The sequence below is a fragment of the Microtus oregoni genome, unplaced genomic scaffold (genome assembly GCF_018167655.1).
Source record: "Microtus oregoni isolate MIOR12 unplaced genomic scaffold, Mior012 000056F_ref0000123, whole genome shotgun sequence".
Taxonomy (NCBI): Eukaryota; Metazoa; Chordata; class Mammalia; order Rodentia; family Cricetidae; genus Microtus; species Microtus oregoni.
This window is the reverse complement of record NW_024543832.1, coordinates 9,494,425-9,510,912: the sequence shown is the minus strand read 5'-3', so window position 1 is coordinate 9,510,912 and position 16,488 is coordinate 9,494,425. Positions and strand designations below refer to the sequence as shown.

At 36.9% G+C, this 16,488-nt stretch overlaps 1 protein-coding gene across 1 annotated transcript; it reads left to right on the top strand.

The window, feature by feature from the left end:
* Window positions 1–868: 868 nt before the first annotated feature.
* On the top strand, window positions 869–1,795 carry LOC121438709 (olfactory receptor 4N2-like). The gene has a single exon (XM_041639094.1). The coding sequence runs from the start codon at window positions 869–871 to the stop codon at window positions 1,793–1,795; it is 927 nt and encodes a 308-aa protein (XP_041495028.1).
* Window positions 1,796–16,488: the final 14,693 nt, after the last annotated feature.

The window sequence follows — 16,488 nt, the reverse complement described above, 5'->3', positions numbered from 1 at the left end:
TACTCATACTTTATCTCACAACCTATATCTGCTCTATGTAAATAGCCTAAAAGTTTCTTTGTACATTTTATAGTCAAGAACAGAATGATGCTGCAAAAACCATAAAACTAAAAGACAGGATTTTAAAAACTTAGATAAAAATATACCTCTCATGAAATTGCTATAGTTAAAATAACAGTAAAATTTCATATTCATTCTGATACAGAATACTCTTCTCATAGGGAGATTATATGGAGGAAAGTACCAGTTAGAACTTCCGTAATGGCCTGAAGGATACATTCTCTGTCAGGAAAGATGTCCTCAGGAAATTGTGCATGTGTGTGTGTGTGTGTGTGTTTAATTAAGCCAGGACACTTAAGGAGTAATTAATGTCTAAAAAAACAAATATCAACTGATAATACAATTTGTTTTGATACATGTGAAACAATTACATTATAGTTAAGACACTGAATATGTGTATCACTCCTGTTTACTATCAATACTCAACCATCCCTTTGTAAAATATATACATGAAGACTTTAATATGTGGAAGTAGGTTGCTTCCTTTGCCAAAAACAGAAACAAAACAAAACAAAAAATCAGTCTCAGGACATTAAGAAATAAACGCAGAAAAATGGCCAACTTTTCTGCACATGAGAGTCAAATAGGAGGTCAGGGCTAAAGGTGGCAGGAAGGTGTGGTCTAAAGAGTAGAATGTTTGGCAGCTGTGAAATTCAGAAGCTAAAGGACAGAGGAGACAGATTAGATATGGAGAGTGATGGGATCATTTGCTTGTGTCTAACCATGTTTCTAGAAGAAGAATGGCTATGATCTAGGTGGAAGACATAGAGATAAATATTTGATTTGCTATGTTCTGTAGGGACTGATGATGGAGACAGAAAACAGGACAGTTGTTATAGAATTCATTCTCATAGGACTCACACAGTCACAGGAAATTCAGCTCTTGGTCTTTGTTCTGAGCTTAATTTTCTACACCATCATCTTGCCTGGAAATGTCTTCATCATCCTCACCATCTTATCAGACCCTGGGCTCGGTGCCCCACTTTATTACCTCCTGGGAAATTTGGCTTTCCTGGATGCCTCCTATTCCTTCATCGTGACTCCCAGAATGTTGGTGGACATCTTCTCTGAGAAGAAGGTAATCTCCTATAAAGACTGCATCACTCAGCTATTTTTCTTGCACTTTCTTGGAGGAGGGGAATTTTTACTTCTGGTTGTGATGGCCTTCGACCGCTACATTGCCATCTGCAGGCCTTTACACTATTCCACTGTCATGAGCCCTAGAGCCTGCTATGTGATGCTGTTGGCTCCATGGTTTGGAGGTTTTGTTCATTCCATAATTCAGGTTGTCCTCATCCTCCGCTTGCCCTTCTGTGGTCCAAACCATCTGGATAACTTCTTCTGTGATGTACCTCAGGTCATCAAGCTAGCCTGCACAGACACCTTTGCTGTTGAGCTCCTAATGATATTCAACAGTGGCTTGCTTACCCTTGTCTGCTTCCTTGGGCTGCTGACTTCCTATGCAGTTATTTTATGCCATGTTCACAGGTCAGCATCTGAAGGAAAGAACAAAGCTATATCCACATGTGCCACTCATGTCATAATCATATTTCTTATGTTTGGACCTGCAATCTTCATCTATACACGCCCGTTCACAGCTTTAGCAGCTGACAAGGTGGTTTCTTTCTTCCACACTGTAATATTTCCCTTGATGAATCCTGTGATTTATACCCTTCGAAACCAGGAAGTAAAAACTTCTATGAAAAAGTTAATCATTCGCCATATAGTTTGTTAAATGGTTTTTATGTGAGAAATCAGGTAGGGGTAATGTGGCACACATTTATTAAATTACAAAATAAATGACATTTTTCTAGATTTGATTTCATTTTTCAGGTACTATTATAGACAATTTGAATTACATATAGTGAGAAAATATAGTTCATGTTTTTAAAGTATGCAACAGAATAATGGATTTGTTTAAATACAATGGATAAATGTGATAGATAAAGGGATTAACTTTTAATTTATTTAAGAGTAAAATCGCTAAAGGATTTTTTTGCTATATCCAATAATTTCACTATCTCTATAACCATAGTAATAATATCTTAGCATTTTAAGTAAAAGGACAACTAACCCACAGTTTGTTCATTGTGTAATGTGTCATGACTATAATTCTATAAATAGATCAATTCATTTTGATTAATAGGGCAGTAGGTTATAGAATAGCAAGAGCCAAATGGCAGAGGGCTTTCTGCTACCTTACTGTTGGTATTCTCAACATCACCTCGGATAAATTACAAACAAGTATTAGACATTTTTTTCTTCTCTCTTTTTCTAGCGTTGAGACACAGGTTCTTTTGATACTTTGGGGCACTATTCTTTATTTTATTGCTCACACTGTAGTCTAATGCCTTGCTCTTCATTCAAACCATTGGAGAATCTTATTTTCAGCATCACATCATACTACAAGATTGATCTCTGAGAAGTCTTTAAAAAAAAACATTTCATTCCCACACAATCAAACTTACTGATGTTTCTCCATGCTTCCATATAAAAATAAGACTTGCTAGTTTAGTACTTACGTGACCTTCTCTACTCACCCACTGTTCCGTTTTATCATTTCTGTGCTCTCCATGCAAAGGTAGTTTCTCTAGTTATCCTACTGTGGCTCTCCAAAGAAGAAATGCACTTGCTCCTGCTTCTGATTCAAACACTTTGCCCTCACTATCATCTTAGCTTTGATTTTCCATTTTCTTTTTCTTTTCCCAACCAAAGTATGGTGACATTTGTAAGAGATCTCCAATGATATCACTTTTTAAAAGCACTTTTCAAATGGGATAGTGTCATTTCAAGCACCTATTTCTTAAACTATTGTGAAAGATAGGGATGTAAAGGAAATTCTCTTAATGGGGCAGTTTTACCAATCACACAGACATGCAATGACCATACTGAAAGCCAAAGGAAGTCATTGAAGTTTGTCTTTCTTTAACTTACAGGTCAAAATTAGACCATGTCTCCATGTAGTTGATTCTCCACGATGTTCTAGTCGTTTGATGGCCCCTGCCTGTTTCTTGTAATGATTATATTGATTTAAATAATTCCTTCCATGTACATTAGTGTTTTGCCTCCATGTATGCTTGTATACCTGTGCTTGTTGTTTACAAAATTCAGAAAAGGGTGTCAGTTCACAGAAATTGAAGTAGTGAGTTAGAACCTATGTGGTACTCAGCACTGTATTCAGCTCGTCTGAAAGATCAGCAATTTCTCTTAACCATAGAAACATCCTTCTGGTATACAGTTTACACACTCATCTCTCTGTTCCTGCTGGGCTCTTAGACACAGGCATTACATGAGTGCTTACATAGAAACATCCTTCTGGTATACAGTTTACACACTCGTCTCTCTGTTCCTGCTGGGCTCTTAGACACAGGCACTACACATAGAGACATCCTTCTGGTATACAGTTTACATACTCGTCTCTCTGTTCCTGCTGGGCTCTTAGACACAGGCACTACACATAGAGACATCCTTCTGGTATACAGTTTACACACTCGTCTCTCTGTTCCTGCTGGGCTCTTAGACACAGGCACTACACATAGAGACATCCTTCTGGTATACAGTTTACATACTCGTCTCTCTGTTCCTGCTGGGCTCTTAGACACAGGCACTACACGAGTGCTTACTGGACAGAGGAGAGCTCTTGATTTCACTTCTCAAGTGTTTAGGTTCTGTTAACCTTCCTTGTGAAAATACACATCTCAAAGGAAATACAAGCTAGGTCTTGGCTGATTTTATCCCAATTTGTGTGTTCTATTTGGAAACATCTATCTCTTTTTACAGTTTTCCTTTCATGTCATTTCCTGTCATCCCCCTAGCTTGCCTTAATCAAGCACAAAATAACTGAGATTGTTTGGTGACATTGTGTCATTTAAAAATTTTTATTTTTTGATCAAAATAGAGAAAAATTGAGAAAATATATGTTATTTTTTTTAAATTTTAAGATTATACCTTAATTATAAATTTTATATACCCATCCTAGCTCTCTATCAACTTTATGATCACTTTTTAAAAATTGATATTGCTTAATATATGTATTTTATATACATATATTTTTAAATATAAACTTTGATTCCATATAATATTACTTGAATATATGTAATTGGGGTGATGATTTGGCATTGGACAATTGATTGCTGTGCTCTTTTTGTTACACCCCAAATTTGGAACCCAAATAACCACCACGAGACCAACTATGATGCAAAAACAAAGAGTCTTTATTTGCGAGTTAACTTGGGTCCTTCCATTCATCCAAAGCGGCAGCAACACCAACAGCAGCAGCAGCGACTCCAACAGCAGAAGCAGGTTTCAGGGTCCGCGGACTTTTCTCCAGTTCTAGGTTCAGGGACAAAGTGTTTCTTCCCTGGGCTCTGGTCCCATTTTCAGAGTGTATTTCATTCTCTGGATCTGGACGTGGAGTTGAACCATTCATGGTCTGTGTAGATGAGGGATTTTCTGGCACCTGGGTCTCTCATTCCCTTCAAGGATCCTACCTTTCCTTAGTTTCCTGTTGTTCTTTGTGTAGAGTTGAGACTTCATGGACTTTTCCTCTTCCAGTTTGGTATGTTTGTTAATGTCATTTTTGTTCATCTCACATTTTGGCAGTCATGTTGGTGAGACTTTAGCTCTAAAAACTCTAATGTTACTAGGAGACATATCTCATAGCAAACTCCCTGATCCTTTGCTCTTACAATTTTTTTCAGGTGCTCTTCTACAATGGCCCCTGAACCTTAGGTGTGGGAGTGTTTTGTAGTTGTATCAATTGAGACATCGTAATCCCTAACAACAATCTATAAATGTTTATTCTTATATCCGCACACAAGTGTAGTATCCACCTCTCCCCAGAAAACCTCTTTGTAACAGAGAACACTACAATAAACAAAGCCAACTAAAACACAAAATTGTGGAGTCATAGCTTTTAAAGGTTCTAGTCTAGGTCTTTGCTCCTTTTTTGTTTGTTTGTTTGTTTGTTTTTGTTTTACGTCTACATGGATACATGGTCTTACTGCTGCCTGGAAAGTTTTTCTTGACTCTCCTTTATTCTAGCAGATAACGTTAACATCCCTGTCACCCATACTACTTCTTTCCTGGAAAGTAGCTTTTTTGTTCTCTGGAGATTAACCTTCATTTTCACTATGGGAGAGGAGAATAAATTTTTTACTGTAAGAAAATATTTATGAGAAACCCCACACACAGTCTTTCCTAATCCATATTGAGCTTGTAGAAATAAACTTCAACAAATGAATGTTAGTCCATAAATCACTTTTGTGTTTGCTCAGGGTTTTGATATTTTGATAATTTATAAAGTAAATTCATTTAACCAAGTAATAGTGGTTATCGAGGTCTGTCTGTGTCTGAAGAAAATGGGAAGATGTTCGTCAGAGATAATTTCATGGTGTGAAATGAAAAATTTCTGAATAATTCCTGAATTTCAGATGTTCAACACCTGAATACAGTAACACTCTATTGTTGACTTAAAATATGATAGAGTAGATTTTGATTGTTCTCACTCCCCTTCTGTCCTCATAATATATGTATGAAGCAATGATTGTACAGAGTATTTATATAAAGAAAGATTGCATTTGTACCTTTAATATTTTACCATTAATTTTTAAATAAATGTTTAAGAATTAAAGGTCTATGAACACTGTGGCCTACAATGACAACACGTCTGGCAAGATATTTCCACTTATATAATAGTGGCAGGATTATTGTATTATTAACCAGCCAATTTGTTTATTGGATTTATTTTTCTCTACAAGATGAAACGCATACCTGTTGGCAGAGGCTGCTAGTTTGTTTTCCAACCACTGAGACTCAAAATAATCACACAGAAGTGATATTATTTGAAATACTATTTGGCCAATAGCTTAAGTATATTTCTAGCTAGCTTTTACAACTTAAATTAACCCATTTCTGTTAACCTGTGTATCATCACATGGCTGTGGTTTACTGGGAATAGTTCCATCCAGCATCTGTCTCCAGTGGAGCTACACGGATTTTCACTGACTCCACTAACACTCTTGACCTCTATTTACTTGGAACTCCTGTCTTGCCCTATTCTGATAAACCACTAACCAAAACAGCTTTAATAGTTAATCAATAAAAGAAAAATATAGAAAGGAATTATCACACCATTTCCATTTTTTTCTGATTAAATAAAAAAGAAGGTTTTAATTTTAACATAGTAAAATTATATATAACAAAACAGGTATCAAGCAAAAATTATAGTTACAATATTTATATCTACTTTATCTTTTATCATAATGACAGAAAACTATAACTATCTATTCTTCAACTCCATCAAAGACTCCAAAAGGATATAAGTAAACAGGAAGCACATTGTAAGCAACTTCCAAAACTCTAGAACTGACAGAGACATCTTGCTGCCTGGACAGTCACCCAAAGTTCTTCTGTAACGGTGCAGGCATCCATCTTCAGCCTACTGGCAAATAGTATCTGGCAGACTTTTCCATGAAGCAGGAAATTTCAAAGGCCATTCCACCTTTGTTGTCAGTTTGTCAGTCACTTTTTTCTGTGTCCTACAGAATGCCTGGCAGTCTCTTTCATGAAGCAGGAACCCTGAAGGATTGTCTCACCTTATCTAGGCAGCTTCAGCAATCATTTTCCTGTGAGTCCTGCAAGTCCAGTCAAGCAGTCCAGGCAAGAGCAGCTTCTTGCCCAAATGTCTAACAAACTCCATAAGGAGCATCTTTGATGCCCACCTTTCTCTTGAAGTAACTGGTGCTGCTAGGAGCAGACATGTCTCATTCTCAGGAAAAGACCAAGTTCTTAAAACATTTTAAATGCCATGTTCTGTTAGTCTTTGAGTAGTTTGAAGAATAACTATACCCTTAAAATATATCTCTGTATATCTAGAAAACCTAACATGGCTACAAACTTGACTATTATAGATGATTATTTATTAACATATTTTTATAACTGTTTATATTTTTTTCTTTTCTCTCCCAAGCCTACGTACATTAATCCAAGGCCAGGACCCATTTAGAGGATTTTGTTTTTTAATCTGAATCTGTCTTTATTGTATATCTGTTACTGTCTGACCAGAAACATATCTCTCTCTCTCTCTCTCTCTCTCTCTCTCTCTCTCTCTCTCTCCCTCCCTCCCTCTCTCTCTCTCTCTCTCTCTCTCTCTCTCTCTTTCTCTTAATGCTAAGCGGGCATGTCTAGGACTAACTTGACCCTGCCTGTTGGCTCTGTCTAGTCCAAAATGGCAGAAGCATGATCATTGCCTCTTAGACTGCTGGGTGGGAGCTGTCCTCACCACCTCAACCCTGAGAAGCACCATGCAGCATATAAACCTTTTTTTGTCTGAGTAAAAGATAAATCTGCCATGCAGTATACTGCAGGGCCTGAAAATATCTGTGTATGGTGGCAGGAATCTGCCCTGCTCTCCTGCCTGTGCACTCCTAGCAGATCTGATTCTGCCACCTTCCCAGGCAGGGAGCACTGAGCCATGGGCATGGTCTCAGCTACTTTCCTCCCAACCCTAAGAGGGCACAAACGCATCCAGACATGAAATGGGTGATGGGCATTAACCCCAAATGTTTCAGACCATGTTGGCATGCCATTTTGTTGGCAGAGGTTGTTTGTTCATTTCCTGACCACCCTGTCTCGAAATAATTACACAAAAACTTTATTATTTAAAACACTGCATAGCCAACAGTTTAGGCATATTTCTAGCTAGTTCTTATATTCTAAAATAACCTTTCTCCATTAATCTGTGCATTACCACAAGGTTGTGACCTACTGGCAAAGTTTCAGTGGGCTCCGGCAGAAGTGTTTGTCTCCTATGGCAACTACATGGCTTCTCACTGACTCTGTCTACTTTCTATATCTCTTTCTGCCTGGCTTTATTCTGTTAAGCCATTGGCCAAAAACATCTTTATTATTAACCAATGGCAATAAAATATATTCACAGCATACATCACCTCCCACATCCATACCTGGAATCATTATTGAAGCCATGACAATGTATCTATACCTATCATAGGTATGTGAGAGGACGTATTAGAATTATTCTGATAACTGGACATAGTACTAAACCACTTACTAATGATTCATGGATTAATGTGTCTTTCAACCTGTATGAGAGAAACTTCCAATTGTAGTATGTGATGATTAACCCAGAGAGCCACAACTAGTCACTGTGCAGAGAATTAGAAACCACTGAACATTCAGCCCTTACATGAACATCTATTTGTTCCTCTAAAGACCCAGGGATCATCATGAAATAAGTAGCAAAAAGCATAAGAATAATAGAGGCATTGGATGAATACAAGTAATCAGTGTTTTCTGAAATCAAAGAATTCTCTTTTAGATTTTCCAAATTAAGTAGACGTTTTTAGGAACTAAAAATGTATATTTTTTTGGTGTTTATTGTACTGTTTCCTGGCAAATTACTGATTCTGTTAATTTGTGTCATTTCCTTTATCTTTTGGTAATTTTGGCCAAGGGTCTATCATCTTATTTATCTTCTCAAACAACCAATTCTCAGATTTATTGATTTTTTTGTGTTGTTGTCTTTTTGTCTTTCTAGTTCCAATGCTTTTTCAGTATCTAATAAAATGATCATATGTTTTTTTCATTTTCCGTTTATTTATATAATGGATTACATTGATAGATTTTCATATGTTGAACCAGCTCTGCATCTCTGGGATGAAGCCTACTTGATCATAATGTATAATTTTTGATGTGTTCCTGGATTCAATGTGCCAGTATTTTATTGAGAATTTTTGCATCAGTGTTCATGAGTGAAATCGGTCTGTAATTCTCTTTCTTGGTTGAGTCTTTGTGTGGTTTTGGTACTAGTGTAACTGTAGCTTCATAAAAAGAGTTTGGCAATGACTCTTCTGTTACTATTATGGGGAACACATTAAAAAATATAGGTATTAGTTCTTCTTGGAAGTTCTGGTAGAATTCTGCACTAAAACCATCTTGTCCTGGGCTTTTTTTAGTTGGGAGTTTTTGGATGACAGCTTCTATTTCCTCGTGACTTATAGGTCTATTTAAATTATTCACCTGGTCTTGATTTAATTTTGGTATATGTATTTCTTTTTTAAAATGTACATTTCTTCTGCATTTTCCAATTTTGTGGCATACAGGCTCTTGTAGTAAGACCTAATGATTCTCTGAATTTTCTCAGTGTCTGTTGTTATCCCCCTTTTCATTTCTTATCTTGTTAATTTGTGTGTTCTCTCTCTGTCTTTTGATTTGTCTGGATAAAGGTTTGTCAATCTTGTTGATTTTTCTCAAAGAAATGGCTTTTTGTTTAATTGATTTTTTGGATTGTTTTTTGTGTTTCTGTTTTGTTGATTTTAGCACTCAGTTTGATTATTTCCAGTCTTCCTCTCCTCCTGAGTGAGTCTGCTTCTTTTCATTCTAGAGCTTTCAAGTGTGCTTTTAAGTTGCTAATGTGAGCTTTTTCGTTTTCTTTTTGTAGTCACTCAGTGCTATGAACTTTCCTCTTAACACTGCTTTCATAGCGTCCCATAGGTTTGGATATGTTGTGCCTTTATTTTAATTGATTTCAAGGAAGACTTTAATTTCTTTCTTTATTTTTTCCTTGAACCAGGGATGGTTCACTAGTTGAGTGTTCAGTTTCCATGAGTTTGTAGGTTTTCTGGGAGTAGTATTGTTGTTGAATTCTAACTTTATTCCATGGTGATCTGATAAAACACAGGGGGTTACTCCAATTGTTTTGCAACTATAGAGGTTTGCTTTGTTATCAAGTATGTGATCAATTTTAGAGAAGGTTCCATGATGCTGAGAAGAAGGTATATTCTTTTTTGTTTGGGTGGAATGTTCTATAGATGTCTGTTAAGTCCATTTGATTCATTACATCTGTTAGTTCTCTTATTTCTCTGTTAAGTTTATGTCTGATTAATCTGTCTATTGGCAAGAGAGGAGTGTTAAAATCTCCTATTATTAGTGTGTGGGGTTTGATGTGCGATTTAAGTTTTAGTAATGTTTCTTTTACATATGTGGGTGCTCTTGTATTAGGAGCATAGATATTCAGGATTGAGACTTTATCTTGATGAATTTTTCCTGTCATGATTATAAAGTGTCCTACTCCACCTCTTCTGACTGATTTAAGTTTGAAATAAATTTTGTTAGCTATTAGAATAGCCACATCTACTTGTTTCTTAGGTCCACTTGATTAAAACCTTTTCCCAACCCTTTCTCTAACATAGTGTTGGCCTTTGAGGTTGAGGTGTGTTTTTTTGTAAACAGTAGAAGGCTGGATCCTGTTTTCATATTCATTCTCTTAGCCTGTGCCTTTTTATAGGTAAATTGAGTCCATTGATATTAAGCAATATTAATGATCAGTAGTTGTTAACTCTGGTTATTTTTTTTTGGTAGTAGTGTTTGTGTGTTTCCTTTCTTTGAGATTTGTTGGTGGAGGATTGTAAGATGTCTGTGCTACTGTGGGTGTTGTTGGCTTCTTTGGTTTGAGGTTTTCCTTTTAGTACTTTGTGTAAGGCTGGGTTTGTGGATACATATTGTTTAAATCTGTTTTTGTCATGGAATATCTTGTTTTTCCATCAATGGTGAATGAAAGCTTTGCTGGGTGTAGTAGTCTGGGCTTCTATCCATGGTCTCTTACTGTCTGCGGCACATCTATCCAAGACCTTCTGGCTTTCATGGTTTTCATTGAGAAGTCAGGTGTAATTCTGATAGGTTTACCTTTATATGTTACTTGACATTTTTCCTTTGCAGCTCTTAATTTTTTTATTCTTTCTTTATTCTGTATGTTTTGTGTTTTGATTATTATATGGTGAGGGGATTTTTTTGATCTAGTCTATTTGTTGTTCTATAAGCTTCTTGTACCTTCATAGGAATATCCTTCTTTAGGTTGGAGAAGTTTTCTTCTATAATTTTGTTGAATATATTCTCTAGGCCTTTGAGCTGTAATTCTTCTCCTTCTTCTAGCCCTATTATTCTTAGGTTTGGTCTTTTCATGGTGCCCTAGAGTTTCTGGATGTTTTGTATTAAGACTTTGTTGGATTTGCTGTTTTCTTTGATCAATGCATCTATTTCCTTTATAGTATCTTCAGCACCTGAGATTTTCTTTCTTCTATCTCTTGTATTCTGTTGGTTATACAGGTAGTTCCTGTTCATTTACCCAGATTTTCCATATCCAGCCATCCCTCGGTTTATGTGTGTGTGTGTGTGTGTGTGTGTGTGTGTGTGTGTGTGTGTGTGTTTATTACCTCCATTTCAGTCTTCAAGTCTTGAACTTTCTTTACCTGTTTGCTTTTTCTTGGGTATCTTTGAGGAATTTATTAATTTTTTCTAACTTTTTGTTTGTCTTCTCTTCCATTTCTTTAAGGGAGTTTTTCACTTCTTGTTTAAGGGTCTCCATCATTTTTATAACGTTACATTTAAAGTCGAACTCTTATACTTCTTCTGGATTAAGATGTCAAGTCTTTCTGTTGTATGTTGCCTGGATTCTGGTGTTATGTTGCTTTTCAGGATGTTGGAAGAATTCTTGCATTGGCGCCTGCCCATTTCTTCCTTCAGTTGTGGCCATGAGAGTCTTGGCATCTTGGTCCAAACTTTGCTGTGGCTGACTGTGTACTTGAAAGTGTTTCGTAGGTTCCCTCAGCACTGGAGCAGGCTCTCAGATCTCATCCTCCCTGAAGCAGGCTGTACTGGGGTATCCAAGGACCCCGCAGATGAAAAGGTGGACTTAGGGTCACGGTGAAATAGGGTAAAGAAATCCAGTAGCCAGGAACATACTCTTCTGGATGGCCAGAAAAAGTTAGGGAATTGGAGGGGGCCTGGATTCAGTTCACCACCACTCATTCACCTCTCTGGGTCTGCTCAGCAAGGGAGCAGGGCCTCTTGTGGGGCTTCAAGGATGTTGCAGACAAAAAGGCGAGCTTGGAAGGCAGGTTGGGAGAGTACAAAGAAGCCCCAGTTGCAGGAACACTCCCTGCTGGCTCTCTGGACCACTCATCCCTGAAGGAGGCTGAGTTCGGGGATTCAAGGTCCTTGCAGATGAAAAGGAGTGCTTGGGGGCAGGGTGAAATGTGGTAAAGAAAGCTAGCAGCTGGGAACACATCCTGCTGAATGGCCAGAAAAAGTGTCTACCTCATTACGATTGCCTTCATACAGTTTAGGGAGTTTCCACTGCACTAGGTTTCTATACCATCCTTCAAATGCTCTTCAACTCCATCTGTCTCTGCCTGCATTCTCTCCCTCAACCATATCTCGATGGCCCCTTCCCACCTGATTTTCCATTCAGGTGCATGCCTGGCACCAGTTCACCCATAAAATCTATTCTATTTTTCCCTCTCTTGAAGATCCATGTGCCCCGCACACTCCTTTGCTCTGTATCTAACCTCTCTGGGTCTATGACTGTAGGTTGATTATTTTTGCTTAATGCTAGTATTGACATATACGTGAATTCATACCATATTTATCTTTCTGGGTCTGGCTTACCTCACTCAGGATGATTTTTCTAGCTTCATCCATTTGTCTGTAAATTTCATGATGTCATTTTTTTATAGTGGAATAATACTGCATTGTGTAAGTGTAACATATTTTTTTTATTCTCTTGTTGAGGAACATGTAGGTTGTTTCCAGTTCTGGCTATTATGAATAGAGCAGCAATAACTGTGGTTGAACAAGTGTCCTTATAGTAGGATAAAGCATCCTTTGTGTGTATACTCTAGAGTTGTATGACTGGATCTTGAGGTAGATTGATTTTCATCTTTTTGAGGAATTGTCACAATTATTTCTGTGGTGACTGAATAAGTTTGCACTCCCAACAGCAATGAACAACTGTTCCTATGAGCTGCCTCTTGTGCTATTATTGATCTTAGCTATTTTGACAGGTGTAAGATGGAATTTCAGAGTAGCTTTATTCCAGAGTAATCTCATAAAATGTAGGGTGTTATTTCAATTTTATTGTATCTGTTGAGCCTTTCTTTTTGTCCAAGTGTTTGGTCAGTTTTGGAGAAAGTCCCATGAGGTGCAGAGAAGGTCATTATTTTGTGTTTGGGTGAAATGTTCTATAAATACCCATGAGGTCATTTGGTTTACTATTTCTGCTGCCACTAGCATTTCTCTGTTCATCTTCAGTTTGTCTGACCTATGTATTATAGGTCCGAAGTGGGTATTAAAGTCTCCCACTATCTTTGTGTGTGTTAATATGTGATTTTAGCTGTAGTTGTCTTTCTTTTACAATTGCCTGTATTTGGGGGGCACAGATTTGAATTGAAATGTAATCATGTTGGATTACATGTTTCCTTTGATCTGTATATAGTATCCTTGCCTGATGGAGGAAGGTCATGGGCTAATAAAAAAACTGCCTTGGCCCATCTGATAGGGCAGAATTTAGATAGGTGGAGTAAACAGAACAGAATGCTGGGAGGAAGAGGAAGTGAGCTCAGAGGCCATGCTCCTCTCTCCCCCCCAGGCAGACAGACGCGATGAAGAAAGCCGTCAGGTCAAACATGCTGAATCTTTCCTGGTAAGACTGATGCTACACAGATTATTAGAGATGGGTTGATCTGGATATGAGAATTAGCCTGTAAGGGCTAGAGTTAATGGGCCAAGGAGTGTTTAAAAGAATATAGTTTGTGTGTTGTTATTACTGGTGTAAAGCTAGCTGTGCGGGAGCCGGGCGGGACAAAAAGCAGGCCTGCAGCTCCTACAACACTTGCCTATCTCCTCTAATCAGTTTTGGTTTGAAGGTTAGTTTGTTAGTTAATAAAATGGACTAATTTTCTTGGAATAGCTTTTTCCAGCCCTTTATTCTGAGGTAATGTTTAACCTTGATGTTGAGATGCACTTTTGATGTAGCAGAAGGATGGGCCCTGGTTTTAACATCCATTCTGTTAGTCTGTGTCTTTTTATTGGACAATTAAGGGCATTCTTGTTTAGAGATATCAATGACCAATGATTGTGGATTCTTATTATTTTATTGTTATTGTTGTTCTTGATAGTGGGAGAGTGTGTTTTTTTCTCTCTTGGTGTGTGTGTGTTTCCTCCTTTTGATTTTTTATCTGCTATTATTTAATTCTTGTATTTTTATAGTTGTAATTATCCCCTCTTTATTAGTGTTTTCCTTCTAACATGTTCTAAAAGGCTGTATTTGTAGAAACATATAGCTTATAATTGATTTTTAATGCAATTCCTTATTTTCTCTATACATGGTGATTTAAAATTTTGCTGGGTATAGTTTGGGGTAGCATTCTGGTTTCTTAGGAGCCTGCAGCAATCTGTCCAGGCCCTTCTGGCTTTTGGAGAGTCTACTGAGAAATCAGGTATAATTCTAATAGATTTGCCTTTATATGTTACTTGATTTTTTTGATTACAACTTTTATTATTCTTTGTTTGTTTAGTGTTTTTATTACCATGTGGCAACAGGATTTTTTTCTGTATCTATCTATTTAGTGTCATGTGTGATTCTTTTTTCTTTATAAGCATGACTTTCTTTAGGTTACAAAATTTTTCTTCTGTAATGTTGTTGAAATATTTTATGGGCCTTTGAATAAGGTTTCTTCTCCTTCCTTTATTCCTATTATTTTTATATTCGGTCTTTTCATATTGTTCTATCATGTTTCCTAAATTTTTATTTGTTTTGTAGGGACACAGTTTCTCTGTATAGTATTGCCTTTTCTCAAACTGACTCTGTAGACCAGGCTGTCCTCTAACTCACAGAGATCCAGCCTTTCTAGTGCTGGGATTAAATGCATGCACCTCCACTATCCAGAAGATTTTCTGGATTTATTTGGTCAGGTGTTTTTTAGATTTAGCATTTCTTCGGCTAATATGTTATATGTTATAATAAAATAATCCCACACTATCTCAGAATGGTGTATAATAAAGGTTTCTTTATTTAGGGTAGACTTACAGATGAGCAGTCCTCTGCATGAGCAGGGAATGGGAACTGAATCCAGCAGCCAAAGAGTCGCACATGTTTTTATATCTGTATATATAGTATATTTGACCATGCCCAAAGTGGACCAGTATCTTAAACACTATTGGCCGAATGAGTTCTCACAGCTGATATATCTATCTCTTATTTCTTGTCTTTAAGGCTCAAGGTCTCTCTTCCAGTTCCTGTATTCTCTTGGTGAAGCTTGCTTCTGTTGTTCCCATTTGAATTCCTAAATTTTTCATTCCCAGAATTTCCTTAATTTAGATTTTCTTTCTTGATTCTATTCCCACTATCGGGTCTTAAACAATTTTATTTATTTCCTTTCACCATTTATTTGTGTTTTCCTGGACTTTTAAAAGAGGGATTTATTACTTTCTTCTGTAAGAACAATGATCACATTCACACAGGCTGTCTTAAGGGATTTTTCTTGTGCTTTAGCTATTTTGGATATTCTATGCCTACTCTGGTAGTGTTGTTGTGGTCTAGTGGAGACATCTTCTGAATGTTACTGTGTTTTTATGTTCACCTCTAGGAGTCTGTTTCCCGACTTGCTCAGCTGGTGTATTTCCAGGGAAAGCCTGCTGGTGTTGGAGGATGTAATATTGGAGTGTGTTAAGAGAGGAGAAGATCCTTGTGATCCACTGGCTATGGACTTAGAGAGGAAGGGGAGACTTAAGCAGCTGTTCTGGTACCGAGCTGGGATGAGAATGAGCAATTGAATTTGGAGGAGCAGAAGGAAATTTGAAGATCTGTGCTTAGCCTATATATTTCCTTTGCAGGAATTACCTGTGGGTTTGCACAAGATTTTAATATTTTAATTGTAAAACAATTGTACTTTGTATTTTGTACTTCTTTGTACTCCTGAACTCCTCCCAGATCCCCCTCACTGCCCAACCACCCACCTTTATGTTTTCTGTCTCTCTCTCTCAATATATATATGAAAAAAGTCCCCAAAAAACCAAAGTTAAAATTATAACAAAAGACTAAAAATAAGAAAAGAAAAACATAAGAAAACAAATATTAAAACAAAAAAATTTCAAACAAAACATTGAGAAAGAAAATTTTTCTCTAATAATTTTCTCCAATAGTGTTGTTACTGATATATTAATCACACTTTGGGCAGACTCCATGCCGAGAAGCAATTCACCAGTACAACATTAATATCACATTACTTATGACATTATTTTTGTAATATTTGTAGCAAAAACTTGCCCAGAACAACCTTCTTTTATTTTTACAAAGGCAGACATTCAAAACCTAGGGTTAGACTTTTCTTTTGTTTCATGTGTTCCTCATGACATAGACTTTGATTTTAGACTCCCACTGTCTTACCAGTAGATGAGGCATTCCTAGTATATGGCATAATGAGATTGGAATTAATTTTAATGGAAAAATAACTGAATATGTTTAAAAAATTTGGTCTACTAAATAAACAAAGAACACTACATAATTGTGATAATTAGGTAAATCTGCCTGTCTTCCAAATTTCACGTTTTATAGAAAATTATTTGCATGTT